The sequence below is a fragment of the Atractosteus spatula genome, chromosome 1 (genome assembly GCF_055471065.1).
Source record: "Atractosteus spatula isolate fAtrSpa1 chromosome 1, fAtrSpa1.hap1, whole genome shotgun sequence".
Classification (NCBI taxonomy): Eukaryota; Metazoa; Chordata; class Actinopteri; order Semionotiformes; family Lepisosteidae; genus Atractosteus; species Atractosteus spatula.
Window position 1 is genome coordinate 48,442,113 of NC_142706.1, and position 20,758 is coordinate 48,462,870.

The 20,758-nt window shown below is 34.6% G+C and overlaps 1 protein-coding gene across 1 annotated transcript in view; it reads right to left on the bottom strand.

Moving 5' to 3' along the window:
• The window catches only part of col25a1 (collagen type XXV alpha 1 chain), a 104,287-nt gene that overhangs the window by 71,642 nt on the left and 11,887 nt on the right, over positions 1–20,758 (bottom strand). Inside the window, exon 3 of the mRNA XM_088920780.1 lies at positions 2,465–2,666. Within this exon, the coding sequence (XP_088776906.1) occupies positions 2,465–2,666 (202 nt within the window). The remainder of the gene's footprint in view (positions 1–2,464; positions 2,667–20,758) is intronic.

The window sequence follows — 20,758 nt, forward strand, 5'->3', positions numbered from 1 at the left end:
AAACGCATACCCAAAGGACACACAGTACAAAATAACAATACAAACACGAACACAACGTACTGTATATGCATGTAGCCTGGAGGCAGAACTGGTTAAATCTGGAAATTACAATGTTGCAAATGGCTGACAACCCAAAGACCAATTGCAATACAATTTAAAAATGTCATAATCTCTGAAATCAAAACTGTTCAAGGCCTTCTGTATTATATTTCATATTTTACAAAAATAAGTTTTCTGAGTCTGCTTTTTCTTGATGTCTCAGAGTTTAGTAGATTATGTTATGGTGAACAGGAGGCATCCCTACAGTATGTACTTGTGCAGTACTAGGACTTTAAGCAGCCTTGTGTTAATGCTTTTGACTTGCCCCTCACTTTTTGTAATTAATAACTTTATGCGTATTACATTTGTCTTATGTTACGTATTACTTCCTATATGAAATATTCAGAATTCTGACATAAACTTTATGGATATTGGTATTTTCAAAGCAGCGCAACAGGTACTCCTTAAATCTTGGAAAGCTCCACTTACATCACAAGAGAGCTACATTACTTCTTTACTCCATTATGTGAAAATTTAGAAATTCTTACAGTGTTCAGAATGAACTAGAACTGACACAAATCTGTATACAGTGCCAAGAAGTTTGTGAACCACCTATATCATAATGTGAATTGCAATTGCTTATCCTTGTTTAGCTGGACTTTTCTAAAAAGAAAACTTTTCTTGAATATCCAAAAGGTTTATATTTATTATTTTATTTTGATGCAATGGTATATGAAGTATAAAGAATAATCATTATGAATCAGTTTATATGAAATAGTCAGTTAAATTCTAGTTTACATAGCACAATTGAGAGGGGTAATTAAAATCAGATGGTTAAATAATTGGGTAACAAGTAAACAAGGACTCAGTTTCGGCAGTCCTGTTCTATACAGTGGTCAAAAACTGTGGGTTTTGCGTTCACCATATACAGTAGGTTGATGTGAACTTGTCATGCTATGATTCAAAGACTCTTTAGAGGACCTCAGACATTTATGTTCATCAGTTTAGAAGGATTTTATTAAATAATTTCTAAATATCTATGTCTATCTCTATCCAAGAAAATCCATAATGGTAAATATTCAACACCATGATATCTCTACCTATATTTACTGCTGTCTCCTTCTGTTAACAAAATAATCCAAATATATCTCAAATCTTTATGTTAAAGTGTGTTTTAATCATGTTATATTTTATTAAGACTCATGAATCTCTGATTACATTTTAAGTTCTAAAGTTTGTGAGAATATGGACCAATCTAAGGGGTTAACAAACTATTTTACAACATTGCATTGAGAAGTACTGTATCTTAGCATTATGTGCTGTTTGTGTATACAGTATAATACCAATATACTGTATACATACAGAAAGTACAGTATTACATCAATAAGAAATACAATATAAAAGGTCAGTTTTTAAATGAAAACTGAGAAGGGTAACTACTCTTTCGGGGAATATGATATTCATACTGTATGTTATTGGAAATAATACTTTTTTTCTGATAAACACAGAACAGGGTATTGGAAATGTATTTGCTTAGTAACCATCACTACCTTCTTAATTTCCAGTTTAGTCTCCCCTTTTTTGAAAATCTGTGAATTTAATGTTGTGAATTACAATTCTCATTTAACACATATTGTATATTGAATGTCCTGTAAGACTGTGAATTTATTTAAATGTGCATTATTATTTATTTTCTAGCTTCTCCTGCACTATATTGCAGGCCCAGGGATGTTGTTGCTTGGCCGATTGTACGGATGTCAGTGTAAACAGGATGGTGTAAGTTCTTCTTTATAGTAATAAAGGCTTTTTCTTAGGTGGTGGGAGTTCTGGCATCTGGTTCCCTCTAGAAAGAACTTCTCACTCCTAAGATGAGTTTATTTACGGTGAGCTTTGTCACTGTACACATCTGTTTAAACACATATTGAGCAATAAGTTTAATGTTTCTTCTCTGATTTATACATTTTGTCCCAAGCTGGGAAGCCCCCACCAACCTTATTGTTAACCTACAATATACTGAAAACTCACTAAAATGAATTTGGTGACACTGGCATCAGATGTGGGCAATATGTGGCAACAAGCAGCCAGGCAGGGGCCCTGAGTTGTGGTGCAGAAGGAAAATGAGACAGAATCGCACTTATTGCCCTGAAAAGGAGTGAAGCCACTGTAATACCGGGGCTGGAGGCTGGAGTTTCTGTACCAAAGGAGAAAATGCCAGAAGCAGAATGGTGCAGATGACATATGTCCTCCAGAGTGCTGTACAGTACAATATTGAAGGCAATTAGTATTTACATTGTGTTCCAGATTGGTGATGCAGAACCACCTGTCCACTGTCAGGGAATGGTGGCAAGAACAAAAGAACAGAACAGACAGAAAGAAAGAATGGGCACATGTGCCACCACTATTGCCAGTCAAAGAAGGAGCTGACCCTTGTAGTCTTGAGACTGAATCGACCCAAGCCAGACAGTCTGGAAGGGGTGTTGCAGAGGGTGGAGAATATTGAAGTGAGTCTGCAGACGGGGAAAACAAATTTTACATTGTGTAGAGTCAGAAAGGGTCTAAGAGGTGGAGCCCACTGAGAGTGTGAAAACCTGCACTGCTGAACCTGAGGGATGTTGAGGTCCCCAGTGCTGGAAATGCAAAAAGCAAGAACACTTTAAACATGAATGCCACTGGCTAAAAATATTTCCACAGTGGAGAACATATTGTTACAAGGGATTATTACTCCAGGAGGAGTTCTAAAGTAACACAACACAATATTTGAAGTCCTTAGAATTTAAAGAACTATTAAGCTCTGAAAGACCTACATTGCATTGCTCCATTAATAGAGTGAAAGACAGGTGGAGCAAATTGCTCTTCTGACTTAGTGGATGAAGCACAGGAGTCATGCCAGCAGCACTGATGGCTGGTGCACTTAGTGAACCACCACCTTTTTAGACCAGGCCACCTAACTTGGATCAAGAGGAGGTGGTGGGTCTTGAGTTTCCGGAGAAACTGTAGCAGCACACAGGGGGTCCCACCTATTTGTCTTTGAGTAGAATTAGAAGATAGAATATGAGTACTTTAAAGGTTGGGTCTTTGCCTCCAGGGAGCAGGTCTGGATGTTTTGCCATAAACAAGAAAATATTGTCAATTGGTTAACAGGTTCTATAGCACACGACAGCAAGGACTTGATGCACTGTACTGATGGCTCCATATGAGAAGAGGAAAGAGGCAGTCATTCCACAAGGGCAAAGGGAATCAGGAGCTGGAAAGCATAAATGTGGCTGAGGAGGAGGACAGGAGGAACTCTGTGGAGCCACGTCTTGTGGGGATGTTCAGACCACATAAGCGCATAATGCAGTAGTCATGCACCCAGGCCTAATATTTGGGGCACAAGTGATACTATGACTTTGGCAAGTTGTAAGGTTGCTAACATGTACAAGATGTTGTAAGAGGTACTTCTCTAGGGAAATAAAGGTTTCTTCTTAGGTGACAGGAAGTTTTCCATGTGGCTCCTGCCAGAGAGTACCCTTTACATTATCCGTCACCACAATGCAGGAGGGAATTTCCGTGGGAGCTGGTTATTGGAGTAAGAGTCTTTCTAGGGTATGCTTTGTTACTGTATACCTCTGGTGAAGGAACTGTTGTGACATAGTTTCCTTATTTTCTCTGCAATTTGTACACTGTGTCATAAACTAAGGAGCTATACTAGACTTAATTTGCCTAAAATGTCCTGAGAACCCATTGAAACTATTAGTCTGCACCATCAACTGACCATAAAGGATTTACAAAGCAGCCTCAACCAGTGCTGACCGCAGGACAGGAAAGCAAGTACTGTAGTGTCTGCAAAAATCTAGCACAAGAAGTGGTATTTGGTAGAATTGATTTCACAGTTCATAAATTTAGATGATGAATACGAGTACAGTAATAAGATGAGATTTGAGGCTCCCATCCAGAATGACATGCCAGAGTTTAAAATTTCTCTTGACAGGCTTGGCCTCAGCAACCCATCTGGACCAACATTAAATAGTTTCTGAAGCTGTCATGCTCTTTTGATAGTTCAAAATCACAACAATATTCTATAACAACACTGCCTTTTAACAGCATTAGGTGAAGCTTAAGAACAAAACTAAATATTTGGGTTAATGAAGCATGTCTGCAATATTTTCTGTTTCATTTTAAAACTTGGGTGATGCTATGCTATTTATGAAGACAGAAATTAAGCACTGAAATCATATTAAAAATTTCAAGAGATATATTGAAAAATTGTACTTAATACTTTTTATATACAGTAGTAAGTCATGCTCACTACTAGGTCTCATGAACCTAGGACATGTTGGATTTAGAGGTAGTAAAAACTCCTTAAAAAGTAAGATTGTGAAATAACAGAATTGATGACTGAGTTAAGAATTCAGCATGAACTCATGCATAGAGAAAACCTCAGGACACTGTGTTCTTAATTACTGATTAGTGTCCCTTTGTACAAAGTAAGACAGCAGTCTGTGATGTATACAGCTGGATAAGGGTGTCCACTAAGAAATAATAATAAAAATAATAACATTTTTGTGGTTAATGTAAATTAACATTTAATTTTCATAGAATTATCTGCTGTTTTTGTTAAAGAGGAACAAATGAGAAACCACCTAATCAGTAAACTGATGCCAGCAATAAGTGCTATAATGTTTAAAGGCACCATGAATATATTGTAACACTGTTGTAATCTTTGCTTGATATTTTATAAAACAAAATAAATATAAATATACAACTAAATTAAAAAAAGAAAAGAATAAGTAGTTTCTAAAGGCCACCGGTTTATTGTGATAGCTCTGATCTTCCCATCTGTGATGAATTATATTCAGCATACTGTAGTCCAAACAAATTTGTCTCCTATATGATGTTTTGTCTCCCAACAAATAAATCATGAAAGGCCCTGCTATACAGAAGAAACCAATCAAATATCCTTCTTCTTCTCCATGTATATAAAGCCATTAAATAAGTTTTAATAGGAATGAAAAATGCAAAATTGTTTTACTGCATAGAGTATCAATAAAACACTACGATACTTCAGAAATGTGGCAGAAAAAAAGGAAATGTACTTTCCCTTCCTATTATTTATCAACTATTTAAAAGAAGGGCTTTTTCAAATGTCAGTGTGGGTACAATTTTAGTTATCATGAAGTAAGTGAAAAACCAGGACCCAACCTTGTCAATTAATTAATATTTAAACATGGCTGCTTTGGACAATCATTAATTCATAAAATTTCTTACAAAAAAAAGACTTCAAAGCTTATTGCTCCAAAGCATAAAGTTAATATGTCTAAATGGGACCCATAAGAAAACAAAAATTTAAAATGTATCGCTTCTATTTCACACTTACGTATACTACTGTATCCTTTTCAATTTTCAAATGTTGCAGTTCAGAAAATCTGGAACAAGAAGTTCTCTACCTTTCCCAAAATGGCACTGGCTCAAAAGAGTGTCTGTTATCAGGAGGTCCAATATTCCATCTTAGCCAGAAAAACAGTTTACATGACTCCCAGTTTCTCCAACTAATGAAGATGAAAGTTTTGTGTTGAATTGAAACTGAAAGCACATGAAATTACTGATTTTTCCCTTATGCCTCAAAGGCATTTCAAAACACAGGTTGAGATGGAAAGTAGGGTTCTGTCCTGAAGGAAATTGCTCAGATCACCACATGTGAGATAGTGACAGTATAGTAATTCACAATCTGAGGAACTGTATTCACAAATTATTTTTGTAAAGACAGTATTTGTCTGCACAAGCGGCTTTCAGCTGTAACTATGATCTTAAACACCCAACAATAAACCAGCTGCTTCCTTGACAATGGGAAATACTATGACTATAATCTATAATAGATGCTATTGAATTGATTACCTACTGTATAACTCATTGCCAGCAGGATTCAAATAAATGGATCCACAGCTTTTTGGATTAAATTACTACAACTCAGAGCTATATTTTATTACAGTGAGTCTGAAAAAATATTACTAAAGGTACAGTGGGGTAGATTTTCTCCCGTAAAACAAACATTAGGTACTGTATATATTTTAATAAATACAGCATATATCTCTGTTTAAACATATATACAAAATACCTTTTATAAGCTGATGAACAATGCCAAAGTTAACGATAAGTCTGCTTGTTTATTTCACTGAGAATATGCTATAGCGTGGAAGCAACCGCACACTCTCTGTGTCGGTATTACCATTCAAATTAATGCTCTATACCACAAGGAGTACCACAAGGAGTTCGTGTGCCAGCATCATCACCGTTTATCTAAACATTAGTCTGTAACGCAAAATCGACCATATCAAAAGGGGTTTTATATAATGTAGTGATTGCTATTCAGGTCTACTTTAACATCTTTACAGTGCTCTGAAATTAGAAAGCTTTGTATGTTAGGTGCATCAGAGGAGATGTAGTATCTGTGCTTGATGCATGTGCCGTAGTTGATGGAGGGGAAAGAGAACTTACAATAGACCAAATCTAACAGGATAACAGGACGGTGGCTCTGTGGCTAAGATTCTTTGCCTGAGGTTGGAAGGTTTCCGGTTTGTATCCTGCGGCCGACAGAGGAATCCTACTCCATTGGGCCCCTGAGCAAGGCCCTTAACCCCAACTGCTCCGGGGGAGCTGTATAAATGGCTGACCCTGTGCTCTGACCCCAAGCTTCTCTCCCTGTCTGTGTGTCTGTGTGTCTCATGGAGAGCAAGTTGGGGTATGCAAAAAGACAAGTTCCTAATACAAGAAATTGTATATGGCCAATAAAGTGATCTTATCTTATCAAGAAAGCACAGAGTAACACTATAGTAACACAGAGTAAGACAAATGCAAAAACAAATAATACATCAATTACATAATTCTTAAATACTTAGTATACGTAGTAGTGCTAGAAGCATAGGAATAAAATTCACAGAATTGAGGATACTACATTAGCAAGTAACTACAATTATGGGCTAGAGGAGAACAGCAGAGGTGGTGGGTTGGATCTGTATATCAGAAACTTTTTACAAACTAGAGAACCACATCAAGAGTATACAGGGCACTTGAAAAATACATTCAAAAGGCTTAACAGTAGGTGTCTATACTCCACCAAACATAGACATGGGCACCAAATATATTATGAAAACAGAAGGGAATGTAGTACATGTGATGTGGTATTAAATGGGGATTTCAATTTCCCTAACCCAAATTGGGATATTGCCAAAGGGGCACATGCTGTAGAAGCTAAAATGTGTAGAGAGATGCTCATATTTTCCTAGTCATCAATTAACCAAGATGTAATAGAAGTGTGATAGAACCATTAGGGAATTGTTGCCATGCTAAGGTAATCTTTGATGTAGACATTAAATATCTAAAGTCTGACTCTAAAAAGTACTTCTACTTTTACTGAAATATTTTACACAGACTATGAAGAAACGAAGTACAGCTCGCAAGCAGTGAACTTAGGAGAAATGGATACAGAGCAATGATGTTTATATATCAAGAACAATGTTAATCTCTAAAAGCAAATTAATTCCTAAAAATTCAAAGAAAATATCACAGACATGGCTTAATGGAAAAAATAAAAAATAAATCAAAAGGAAAGGAGTGTTCTATAGTCTGAATAAAAAAGGTTCCAAGATTCAAAAGAGAAAAAAAGAGGAGAGATTGTAGAAAATACTACTGTCTACTATCTAATACTATCCATCTTCAGTTCTACTGAAAATAGTAGAACTGTTATGAGAGGGAAAAAAAAGAACACTGCAAAAGATCTTTCTGTCATATAGCAATAACAGAAAAGTAAATTATGATATAGTCTGCAAGATAATATTTGTTTAATACTAGAACGGAAGAAAGAAATAGTAAATTTACTAAATGAATATTTCATGCTGATTTTCATGATGGTACACCTTGATAATATGCTTCTAGTTATAGACAAAGTTCAATCAGTATTTAGTAATCTTAACAGACATAACAGACATTGAGATATTACATGGACTAGGACAACTTACAACTTATAAGATACCATGGCCTTGCAGTATTTTCCAAAGGCTTACCTAAGTACTTGAGGGATGTTATTCATAGAGGTTTAATCAAGATACTTCAACTTCAGCAAGGATAGAAGTTAAACACTACCAACAGACTGGGGAATTGCAAATGTAGTATCAATTCATAAAAAGGAAGACAAAAGTGAACCAGAAAACAATAGATCATTTAGTATTACATAGCAAGGATAGGCATAAAAATGGACTAAACAAAGACAACATGGTAACATGGTTTTAGAAACGAAAGGTCATCCAATTATGTAAAAAAACAAATTGTATACTGTAATTTGGGTCAACACAAGGTCTACTTCAGATTGAGTAGCAAAACAAGGACACAATGTTGCAATTACATACCAAAAGGACATTTATTTAAGATGGAAAATAGGCAAGGTAGCATGGTTATCATTGCTGCTTTGCAGCTTGTGAGGCCCAGGTTTCAATTCTAGACCTGTGGTGCTATCTGAGTGGTCTCCCAAGTTTGCATGGGCTTTCGCCAGGTCCCCTGGGTTCCTCTCACAGTACGTTAATTGGCTTCTACAAACTGGCCCTGTTGTGAGTGTAGGCATATCTGTGTTTGAGTCTGCCCTGAGATGGGCTGGTGTCCCGATCAGGGTGAATCCTGCCCTGCTCTTGTTGCTTGGAGGGATATGCTTGGGATCCCATGTGACCGTGAATTGGATTAAGTTGTTAGAAAATGGATGGAAAACAAGCAATACTTCTTTACAGTACATAAAGAATTGTGGGAATTTATTAATTTGAGGCCCAACCAAGGAGCAGATTAAATTTTATGTTCCCTCAACAAATAAAATTCCAAAAATGCAAAATAGGCAGAAAGGCCTCCTCTTTTTTGTAACCTTTCTAATGTTTTCAATTTTGAGATCTATTTGAGGACTGTGAACCTCAAGTATTAAACTAATTTTCATAAAAACCAAAAATATGCATAAATGTTTATTCATAAGGCAGAGGTTCCATAGAATGATACTCGATCCAAATGCTAGCAGATTTACCATGACAAAGCAGACATTTTTAAACAAGGATATGCCAAGAACATGCATTAATTCTTAGTTTTGGTATTAATCATCAAACTACAATCCCTTCTGAAGTCATATTGTTTTGTTCTGCTAAGTACTACATTAATAAACTATTTTAACAGATAATTTCATGTAGCAGTTTCTTACCTACAGTAGCTCTATCTCAGTGATATTCAGCATGTGATTTTCAAATTTTTATAATGAACCAAGGTTCTTTTAAAGAAAAATTAATCATTCAAACCATAAAAGTGATATTCAATTAAATTAAATCTGAGTGTAAAAATAATATTTATTTATTCTGAGCAGTGGAAGAAGACAGTTGAGATTTTTCTTTAGACTACACTGAACCAGAAAGATAATTGAATGTCATTCTGCATGATTTTATTACCTTAAACAAACATCTTCAGAACGAATGCAAAATGCAGGAACACTATCTGGAGAAATTATGCCCTGAAATTAAGTTAGCCAATTTAAGAGTTAATGCATGAATCATCTGTTGATTTAAACGATAGTTCCATACTCCTAGTGTTTCACGGTTTTGATCAAACCTGCTAAAGGATTGCTGAGATGGTATCTGGTTCATTCGCCACCAGCTGCTAAGGAAATTCAGTTAGCCAGACTGAGGGGGAGAATGAAAGTACAATGGGGAAAATAAGTAATGGTATTTGGGTGTCTAGTTATTGCTCTGAGATCACAAAGCAAATTTAGTAACAGCTGTCACTTTTCGACAAAATCAACAATAAATCTCTAAATCTCTTGGAAAATCATACCAAATGACCTTGGCAGTGATAAACTGAAGGTGTGCATGAAGTATCTTTCAGAAGTATGAAAGCATACAATTTGTTTAAGATGATAAACTGTGGCTCAAATGCAACTGAGATAAACCTTTACAGTCTATTCCATTCCAAGGTTTAACTGCTGGGTGGCCCATGCTGAACAGAACGGAACAGATTTACTTTATGAATTCAGAACAATAGCAGACACAATGGATAAAGGTGCAATAATTAAGCATTTTAACAAATTGTAGTTTGTGGAGAGAAATGATGCCTAGTAATATTGTAGAACTTCATCCCTCTCTGAATACAGTTTTAAATCAAAATTAAAACTAAAAAAAATATTCAGTGCAAAAAAGACAAATGTGAAATAGAACAAATGTTTATTGATATCACTTAAGTTCACTTAAGGTCATGCAAGAAAGTTTCAACTACGAACATCATTTTAATCAATTCAAATACATTATGAAAAAATATCAGATTTAACTGAGGTTATAGCTCACGTGTATTTGACATTAATATCTGGAAATAAATAATTAAGAAAGACATCTTATATAAGAAAGGCTGCAAACAAAAACTAGAGAACCCAGCTTGCTCTTTCCCCACATTGTTTTAAAGAGAATGTACATAAACACACAAATCCCTTTCATGCATACTTTTTTACAACTCAGTATCACTCAAGAATGAGGGAGTTTTCCTAATAGATCTTAATAGATCATTTTACACTTACAATTGTCACCTTTAATTGGCCAAGTGTCTGCCCAATCCATAATTTTCTCTAAATCATTTTGTAACTATTTTGTTGTTGTACTGTACTGTATCTGTTTTGCCACTATCATTTGCAAATTTAACTAGTTTGGTAACCGTACTAGAATTTAAATTAGTGGTCTAGTCCTAGTTGTGGAAGCCCAGTGAGAATATAGGTTTTCAGTTCACCTGGATCTTAACCTGATTCATTTCTTCATTGGATTAACTGGACCACTTTAACAGATTACCCAAGGTCTTCAGATCATGCTTTAAAAGAGAAAACAGCAGAGACACCAACCTCTGGGACAAGGACTGGGGATCCCTGATCTAAATCATCTACTGTTTACAGATCACAAAGAGAAATGGTTCTAAAAGAGATCCCTGCAGTACACCACTGCTTACATCTGCTACACATGAACATTTTATAACTGTGAAGAGTTATTTCTTATGGTAAATCCTTTTCAAGAATAATGTAATGAAATGCAGCTATGCCAAGCACCCTGGACCTTCTTTATTATGGCTCATCTTCCTGAGAATTTTATGGCATCAAAGACTTGGCCTGGAGTTTTCTACTTTGGCTATCTCCTTTAAGTTTATTAATGTGAGAAATTTCTAACATACTGTATTAATAAACTCTGTAAGTACTGTTTAACAAATGAACAAAAATCCCTGGAAACCAGATGGAAGTGATAATAAATACGAAAAGGGCAGATATTTTAAATGATATTTTATGTGTTCAATTCATATAATATACTGCAGCTGGTAACAATACACATGACTTTACATGGACAAACAAATAAGTATTATCAATGGGAAATCCATTAAGTATGCAGGGCAACGTCTTACACACCTAATGCATTTCAAACATTTGTGACATTGTCATGCACAAATCATGCCAACGTTTCCCACATTTGTTAAAACATTCCTCGTGACAAACCAAGAAGGTCACATACCCGCGGTCCTTGGTTGCCTTGATCCCCCTGTAAGGAGCAAGAAATTAATTTTAAAATCTGGTTTCATTCTGAAACAAATAAAGACTATTACAGCACAATTCAATTTAAAACATGTTGATAAAATAACACAGCAAACTCCAAAAATGCAGTGTGGGTATCAGTAAAAATGACTTGTGATAACATGAAACCTTAAAGGCATTCAGGGAAGAATTTGGTGGAACCTTATGGGCCCTCAGGTTTGAGGCCTACAGTGTTGATTCTTTCTAGCTGTATTCATTCATGAATTATTCAAGAATTACAGCTGTTCTACCTCCAAAGAGGAAGAGGAGAAGGTATCAAGTTGGAACAAGAATTCAGTTTCTTTTGACCTGGATTGAAGTGACTAGCAGAAAACAAAAATCTCAGTAGTGATTCATTTATATTTTTTGGCAGTTTCATAGATGGCTGTGAAGGCTTTAAGCAGTTACAGTGTGGTTTTGCTCTAACCGGGGCTCATCAGTGCAGTTGTGTTCTTCTTTTGAACTGGAAACTCCAGTAACTGTTAAGAACAAGGACACCCAAAAGAATGCAACTAAATATCCCACAAAACTGATGAGGTTTTTAAAGATTTTGCTCCACCAAAGTAGCAAAAAATACCCTTGAATAGTATCAAATATTTAGTTAAGTTAATCATGAACTCAACAAGTCAATAAATGGAATGATTATTAAGGCAAATTGTTTAAGAAAGCTGAAATCACCATTTAGGCAGTAACCAAACTGACACATCGTAAAGATATTTTTACTCCTAGGGTTTTGGCTTGCATATAGTAAAAGTTACAAATGATATTATTTAATGATGACTAATTCAATAGATCAACAACAAAAATATTTTACATAAATCATTACAATTTTTAGCTAAAATAAGAATTTCAAGAGAACCTATGAAAAGTCATTGTGCTGCAATGATAAAAGTAAAAATGTGAAAATAATAAGTATAAGCACAAGATATACAACAGAATAGTTTTGTTAAACTCACCCTGCTGGTTTTTGTAAATATTTTCTTACGTCTATATTTTAAACAGCAGCTACAATTAAAACTTTCAATAAATCAATATAAATAAAATAATAGCTGACATTGTAAGAACCGCAAATCTTGCTTGTGCCCGGATTGAGTCAAAACTTCAACCCATGTGCCAGCTGCAAATTGTATACTTAGCACTTGATGGAAAGTTTCCAGTGGGTAGGAGCATGAAGCTTGTGGCAGATAAAATTTTCCCATCATGTCAAAGGCAATGCCAGAGGAATGGGGACTTAGGTGGGCTTGAATGAAATATGGAGCCATTTTGGGACGGAGGGACCATTTTTGTGTTTCTATTTTCTTGGGGGGGAGGGGGGGCTCTTTTGCTCCTATGCACTGATGGATGGTTTTTAAATTGGGCTGGCAATTATTTTAAATTGGAGAGATTTAAGGCCACCCAACCATTTTGTCTGATCTGCCATGGCAAATATACTGTATCTTAAGTTTTTAATAGGTGGAAGGTTAAAGTTTTCATCTTTTCCCAGTTTAGGTGTTTCCTTTTCAAGAGATGCAAAATCACATGATGAGAATTCCTGTATCTCATATATTTTAATTCTAGAGCTCAGGAAACCAAGATAAACAAACCAAAAAACATTTCATAAAAAATGAAAATTGTTGCATTTTCTATGAATTCTACAAAAGTGCTCTGTTTACTTAAAGGTGCAGGAAAACATTCTAAACCAAATATTGCCAATAAAGTTGTTTTTTTAAAAAAAGAAGAAATATAATTCTGAATGCAGAATTATTTCAAAACAGCAGAAGTAAAACAAAGAGAAAACATTTAATGTTCACTAACCTTTTCACCTTTTGGACCAGGAGGACCCTTTTAGGAAAAACAGAGAAACAAAAAACAGTAACAAAAAAGCATAAGAATAGATGGGGAGGAAATACTGTAATTTCAATTACAGTATGACACAATAGCAATGAAGCACATTCATTCACACATGAAGAAGAAAAACAATAAGGCTATCCCCAAACACTGGGATGTAAATTTTCTGGAAAGGATGCATTTTACCAAAACAACCCAATTAGAAAAGAATGTCAATAAAGAAACTTTCTGAGGGGATCTGATGTTATGCAAATTAACCACCCTTGAAAGGTGATTAAAACCTTATGAAAACAAGAAATTCTAGGCTCCTTAGAATATACCTCAGTGATATATCTGTGGAGAACCTACTGCAGACATTCAGAGACAGCACAATGTTAATGAACTAAAACCATAAATGAAATCATATAGTATTGTTATGTGCCACAGAAATACGAAAGGATATCTTTATGGATTACCATACAACCACTCTGATTATCACTAAAGTTAATGCAAAGGAACTAAGGAACCGATGCAAATGAGTCCCAAAGTGCGTGATATACATTGGATGGACACATAGAATAAACCTCTTTCTGAGTGGAAGGTACTGAATGAATTGGCAGACTTCTAAAAAGTAGCCTGAATTTAGAAATGAAATCACAAGCCAAGAGCTGAATGACTCTTCTGTGAGATCAGAGGTTCGGCCATGATAACTCCTCCTAATAACAAAAGACACACTACTTTGAGCGAAAGCCATCTTTGGCACACTTCCAGCACTTCAGGCTTTCTTGTTGAACGAAATAAACTAACCTGGTAAATTAGATCTGAAGAGACCAAATTTAAAATTAGAAAAAGGATCTGTACTCTTACATTCAAGGAAATATTTTTGTGGTATCCACCAGGCTAGAGAAACACTTGTTTGTTGAATTTGGTACAGCGTGAAAGATTCCTTCTGATTCAGCAACAGTTTAGAGAACTGTTATGTCCTGAACAAAACGTTTTTAATCTATTTTTAAAATTTGTGCCTCTTTCAAACTGGGACCTGATTGAACTGGGTGGTACCCTATACTGTCAAGTATCATACAGTATCAAGGCCTACATACAGTAATCACACATGGTAAATAACTGTAAATAAAAATCTGTGTGTTTTGTATGTATTTTGTTAGTCTTGTAAATAGATGTACAGTATGTGTCTTCTAAGGTGTCAACTGTTTTTCTGATCTGAAACTAAGCTATGCAAGGAACAGAGGCCAAGAGAACTGCACTTGACTTTTCGTGGCTACAAGGTGAAGTGCTATTATCTTTTATTTAATGCTTTCTAGGCATGATGGTGTCAGGACCTGATTTCCAACTTTAATTTCAGTCTTACCAATTTTATTTTTATCTCTTTTTTATTTAATTGAGTATCCCAGAAAAACTTCTTATTTGTAAATGTGTTACTACATTGTTATTACTTAATAGTTGCTGACTGTATATTTATCTTAAATATTTCTTTTTAATTGATCTGATGAGTGGACATTAAAAGAGAAACCTTCTGCCATATTTAACTTACCCTCAGACATATACCCATATTTCACCAGAAGATCCATAACCTCAGTTAGAGAATTACTAGGTTATTCCAAACATAAAAGGACATTTTTTGCATATAGCTCAATTCGGTATACCCATTGCATTAGAATTATATATATAACAAAAATGGGTGATGGTGGACATTCTTGTAGCATTCCACTTTTTTAAACAATATAAATCAATAGTAAATTTTGGTAAAACTAAATTTCTCAAACATTTGATGGAAAACTTTGACTCAAAGCTAGACTTTCCTTTGTTTTTCAAGTATCAGTATGTATGAACATATTAAGTGTATCTCTGATGGTCATGTGTACTGTATGTCTACTTTGTATGTCTTACACGCATTGTTTTTTCATCTAAATTTATTAGATAAAATGTATTTTCTTTTGTCTCTAAAAGAATGATTTATGTGTAAGTCTTACAGTGCACTTTAAAAATGGACATTGGTACTAAAGACCTAAATCAGGTCTGGATCTTTTCACACTTTTCGATAATGGAAATAATGGCCACCTTCCAGGAGGGTATCTTATAGAATTCACTTGGAAAGCCATCTGCTTCTAGACTTAAGTAAAAAGTTACGTCATATTTATTTTACTTTTTAGGCTTTGAATATAACTTTCTGTAATAATTCTGATGCACAGGATTTGTATTTTTTTCCAATTTGCATGTCTTTTTTAATTCTGTTTCTTATCCTATATGTTTTAGATACTTTTTCTGCTCTTATCTTTGGTAATGTCTTATATGATTAGAGGCTGTTTTTCATGCTCTGGCTCTACAGTGCGTGTTACTGTATATTTCAGAAAGCTGTGGATTTACACTGGTTTGACTTATTTAATCTTTTTCTTATAGAAGCAAATAACAAATTTACCTCTTCCCTCTGAGTAAAAGTTTACCTGTCCCACAGTGCTGCTGGACACACCTATCCTATATCACTTAGTAAATACAGATTTGCTGTTTAAGCCTAATGCCATTTAGAATATGATAGGTCATTCCCCATAAGTGTTTCAGCAGACTTAAATTGAATATTTTAAAAAATTGTGCATGATCATGTAAATCAGGAAGACCAATTTCACAACTTATAATTATGGTTTAGTCTATATTTAATGTGTGCAGCTCTCTCTTCCCCTTCCAGGAATCGTGCACAACGCCAATCCCTAGACAGTGTATAAGTCATCCGCATTAAAAGACCAGGTGTTCTGTCACACTGTTTAGATTTCAGGGAAGGTAATGTCACTTCTGTAAGTGGCTCAGACATGAACCCTGTTACATACAGTATACTAATGTATATATAAAACTATTCTGCTATAGTTTGAAGAGCAGCGAAATGAAAATCATCACTGTAGGATAAAAATCCCATTATACTTTTCTATTATAATCAAGCCTACAGTGAACCAATGTACAGTATATGCTCAATTCTTTAATTAGGTTTATTTTTGAAATCTTTGATAATTTAGAGTTAGGGTGAGGGTTAGATTAAAAAGAAAAAATATTATAAAATCTCCTTCAACATATTAGGAATTCAACTGTTTTAGTGGCCACTGAATCATTTCTTTTTCCAAAAACACTTCCTAGGCATGCACAAACATTAAACTGCCTAAAGTGGTATTCTCCTTAATCTGTCCCCTATTGTCCCTTAAATAGGACAGAATTATCTTTATCCTTAATTTCCAATAAAGTTCAAACCTTACTGTAGGAGGAATTGAAATACTGTATCTAAACCCGTTAGAGGGCTGTCCTGTCTTGTTTATCCAATTTCAACAAGGTGGAAAAAAATCTCCTGTTTCAGTTTTGTCAAGATTTTATTTATTTTTATTGGATTGTATAAACAATTTATGTTTAAATATACCACTATAAAGTCTTACACAATCATTCTTCTTTATGTCTGTACTTAATTTACCTTTATAGTTAATTAAATCTTTACTTTCTCTCATAAAAGAAAAGTGCTGATGTGTTAAACAATACCTTGAGTAACATATAGAACAGCAAAGATGTACTGTACTTTATTGAATGTAAAGGCTTCATGTGAGGGGTTGTGTACTGTATATCCTCATCCTTCGTGTCTGAACTAAAATCTTGACACAACAGAAAAAAACAAAGAAAATTCCTTCTCCTCTCTAAAATGAAGAAGGCACTATATGACATTTGACAGAATTACACTACACCCTTTTTATTATGGCAAATGAAATTAATAATGAAACCTTTTTAATTTATACAGTCCCTTCAAATTTCCTTCTAATTTTCTATTTCGTTATCACAACAAAATACAGTATGACTAACATGTACTGTAAATGTACTAACATTAAAACTACTGCATGCTAAGTCTTTTGCAGAGACAGTTAGTGATGAATACAGTTGAACCACAGGATTTTTCTTTCAATGTTCACCATTTCACCAGTCAAGGTACAGCCTTACCACTTTTATGAGGCCTAATTAGGGCATCACAGCTGTCTGTGGTTGCGGCCATTCAATACATACTATATGTGATACAGAAAAGACTTTTTTAGATTGTTCAATTTCTGATTTTGTGAAAAGGCCATGGCAATCTTATTAGCATATTTTCCACAATTCATAGTGATTTTTATCAGAAGACAGAAAAATAAATACATATCTCAGGTGTCAAGCTCTTGTTAATTTGCATTGCAATTGTGCTGTTGGAGACTAAATCGTAATATTTCAGACTGAAATGAAACATAAAGCTAATCTTACAGTCCAATAGTTAATATGTTTATAAACATATAAAGGAATCAATCACATTCATAAGTATATGCACTTCAGCTAAAGTGCTCTTTGAGCTAACACATAAGAATCTAGACTCTGCAAATCAACTCTTGTTATCAGGTTTAATATTTTTAACTGATTACTTTAAACAACTTGTCCTGATTCCTGCTAATTATGTTTTACAATTGAGAGTATTTAAAATGTTTTTAATGTACCTGGTCACACAGTGTAATCACAAAGCCTATTGTTTCCACAAACTGGTACATTTACATATAACTGGTAATATACATACTGTATATACATATTTGTCACAGTATAAGAAATTCTGTTTTACATTTTTCTGTAAACCTCACATTTTTCAATAAGCATAATTCGTTAATAGCACTTCATGCAACCTCAGCACTCATCATTGTAGTTTCCTTTACTAGGTTATGAACATATTAAGAAAGTTGTTATGCTTATTTTTCTTAAAGTAACCAATAATGACATCAGCACTTCCATCAAACAGTATTTCATTTTCTACTTGATACACTTTCATATGTATGCGTGTTAATTGAGTCTCAGCTATAATTCTGGTTATTCATATATTGTACATACTGTGATTAACATGTCCGGCTAATGGAGTTGTAATATTTAAGCACTTTCGCATCTTGTTGTAAAATGGCATTTTATCTGTAAGGCCCTATAAAATAAATATCTTTCCATGTACTGGATATTAGGTCCCTGATGGACTTTGCTTTTCTTTTATTTACTGATTAACTTCTTAAATTAAAAGTGTGTGACTGCAGATTCTTTAAAGGATACCAAAACAGGAATATGGAGCTGCAATTTGCATTTTTCCACCATCTGGATATTAAAAGATTTTTTAACTGCTCAGGCCTGTCTGGGAGATGTGAGATGTGGGAAATACATAAAACATAGACTGATCTGTGGTTCTGAATTTGATAGAACTCAAATATGAAGTTAGGATGCATTGCACTATCTTCATTCTTTGAGAAACTGCTGAACAATGCTTCTTTGTTTATTGGTATGCATTTAAAAAAACATTTATCATCACCACATTATAATAGAAAAGAGCTCTGCATTCCTTATTTGCAAAACAAGCAGGCCACTGAGGCCAGGTAACCAGAGCTTTGACGCTGGGTTTTGCTTTTCCATATGGTCTGTATTAACTAGCAGCACAGAGAGAAAACCCCAGGCAAATGTGACTAAACACATGAAAAACAGGACATGAAAGACCTGGCAAAACTGTACAGAGTAAAACCACAGGGAACCGGGAACTCCATTTTGATATTTACTTAAGTAAATACAAACATTTAAGAAATAAATGGTGCAATAATAACAAATAATAATTATAATCTGCTCCACGAGTTTTTAGAGTTTGGAATTTTTTTCAGATGTCTTGAATTTTTTGGTATACTGTATACAGAAGGAACCAAAACACATTAATCAAGGGACATTTTGTTAAAAGGATCAAATCAAGCTAGATGAATGCTTCTGTGCTTCACTGCCCAGTGGATTCCCCCAACATGTTGATCACTATTTCCTGTATATTTACAGTAGTTATAGCATTATAGTTAATGCCATATGGTAAATTAATGCTTTTATGGTGACTTAATGCTAACTGTTCTCTTTTAAAGTTGAAGCAAGTATGTTTAATTTTAGTTTCAATCACTATTATGTTTTATTATTGAAATTAGCATTTTTTTGCTCAGTTAATTGTGCAGATCTTCTCTATAGGCTAAATGTGGTAGTTTGACAGTACACACTGAAGTCAAATATAAAACAAAGCTAAACCATAAAATCTTCTACATATTGATACCAACTGTCTTAAAATAAAAGACTTCTTTTTTAATGCACAATAAGAGCAGAAGTTTCAGGTTCAGTACCAAGCCCTACAATCTGGAAGAGAGGATGCTAAACCTGCAATTATCACCTCATATTCATGCTGCAAAATTGTTCACATGTTGAAAAATACAGTATTTAAAAAAATATTCCAGACTTCCTACATGAGATTTATTTTAAAAAGAGAAAAGCCTGAACACACAGTAAATACGTATTTTTCCTTATACAACACTTCATTTATATATGTTGTTTGAATGAGTTATAAAGGCTTAAAAAGCCTAGCATCTAAATTAAACACTAATTTTAAATAACAGCCACCTGTTAATACAGCCTTCTTTTTTAAATAGTGCATTGTGAAATTTTGTAGAACATTACTAATGTATAAAACTGTGAAAGAATAATTGGGCATACTCTCCATGACATGACTCTAGTAACAGCAGTGTAAATCTCAGAAGCTAAGTGTAGTTAGGTCGGACCTGCTACACTAGTAGTGGGGTGGAAGGTCTATAATGAAAACCAGGTTGCTACCATAAGTGATGCTGGTGGACCAGTAGGTGGCATTCTTCCCTCTGGAAAAGAATTTCTGTAAAACAGTGCTCCATTATGGTAACCTGGGACACCATCTATAGCACGTACTGTCGCATTCTACAGATTAGACTTTAATTTGAGATCCTGAACTTAATCATTAAAGTTAGCAATGGTGCTGTCAGTAAGAGAAAGTGTTAACACTGGTGTCCCGGTGAGTCCTGGATAAGCTTTCATAGTCTGGCCTCCTTAAATTTTCCTCTTTTCTTCTGTCATGCTTCACCCAGGATGGTGGTTTAGTGCTGGATAAAGAGGGGTTCACTCCTATACACTATAGAAATGTAAGAAATTATTATCATATTAGATCTTCTCATGGAACTGTAAAATTTACACTACCTTACTGTATGTATTATCATTACAAGTAGCAATACAAGTCAAATGGGAAACCATTCAATTTCTACATTTCCAACATTAGATTTTCTTTGCATATCATTGTGTTAGATCTGACAGGTGTCACAAGGGTTTATAGGTGTTGGGATTCTCCACTGTTACTTCTTTTCCATTATACACTGTACTGTATAAAACAGCAGTGAAACACAGACTAGCGAACAACAACAAGCTGATTTCTGCAATCAAGCCTGAACTCCTGGGTCTCTAGGATTAATAGAA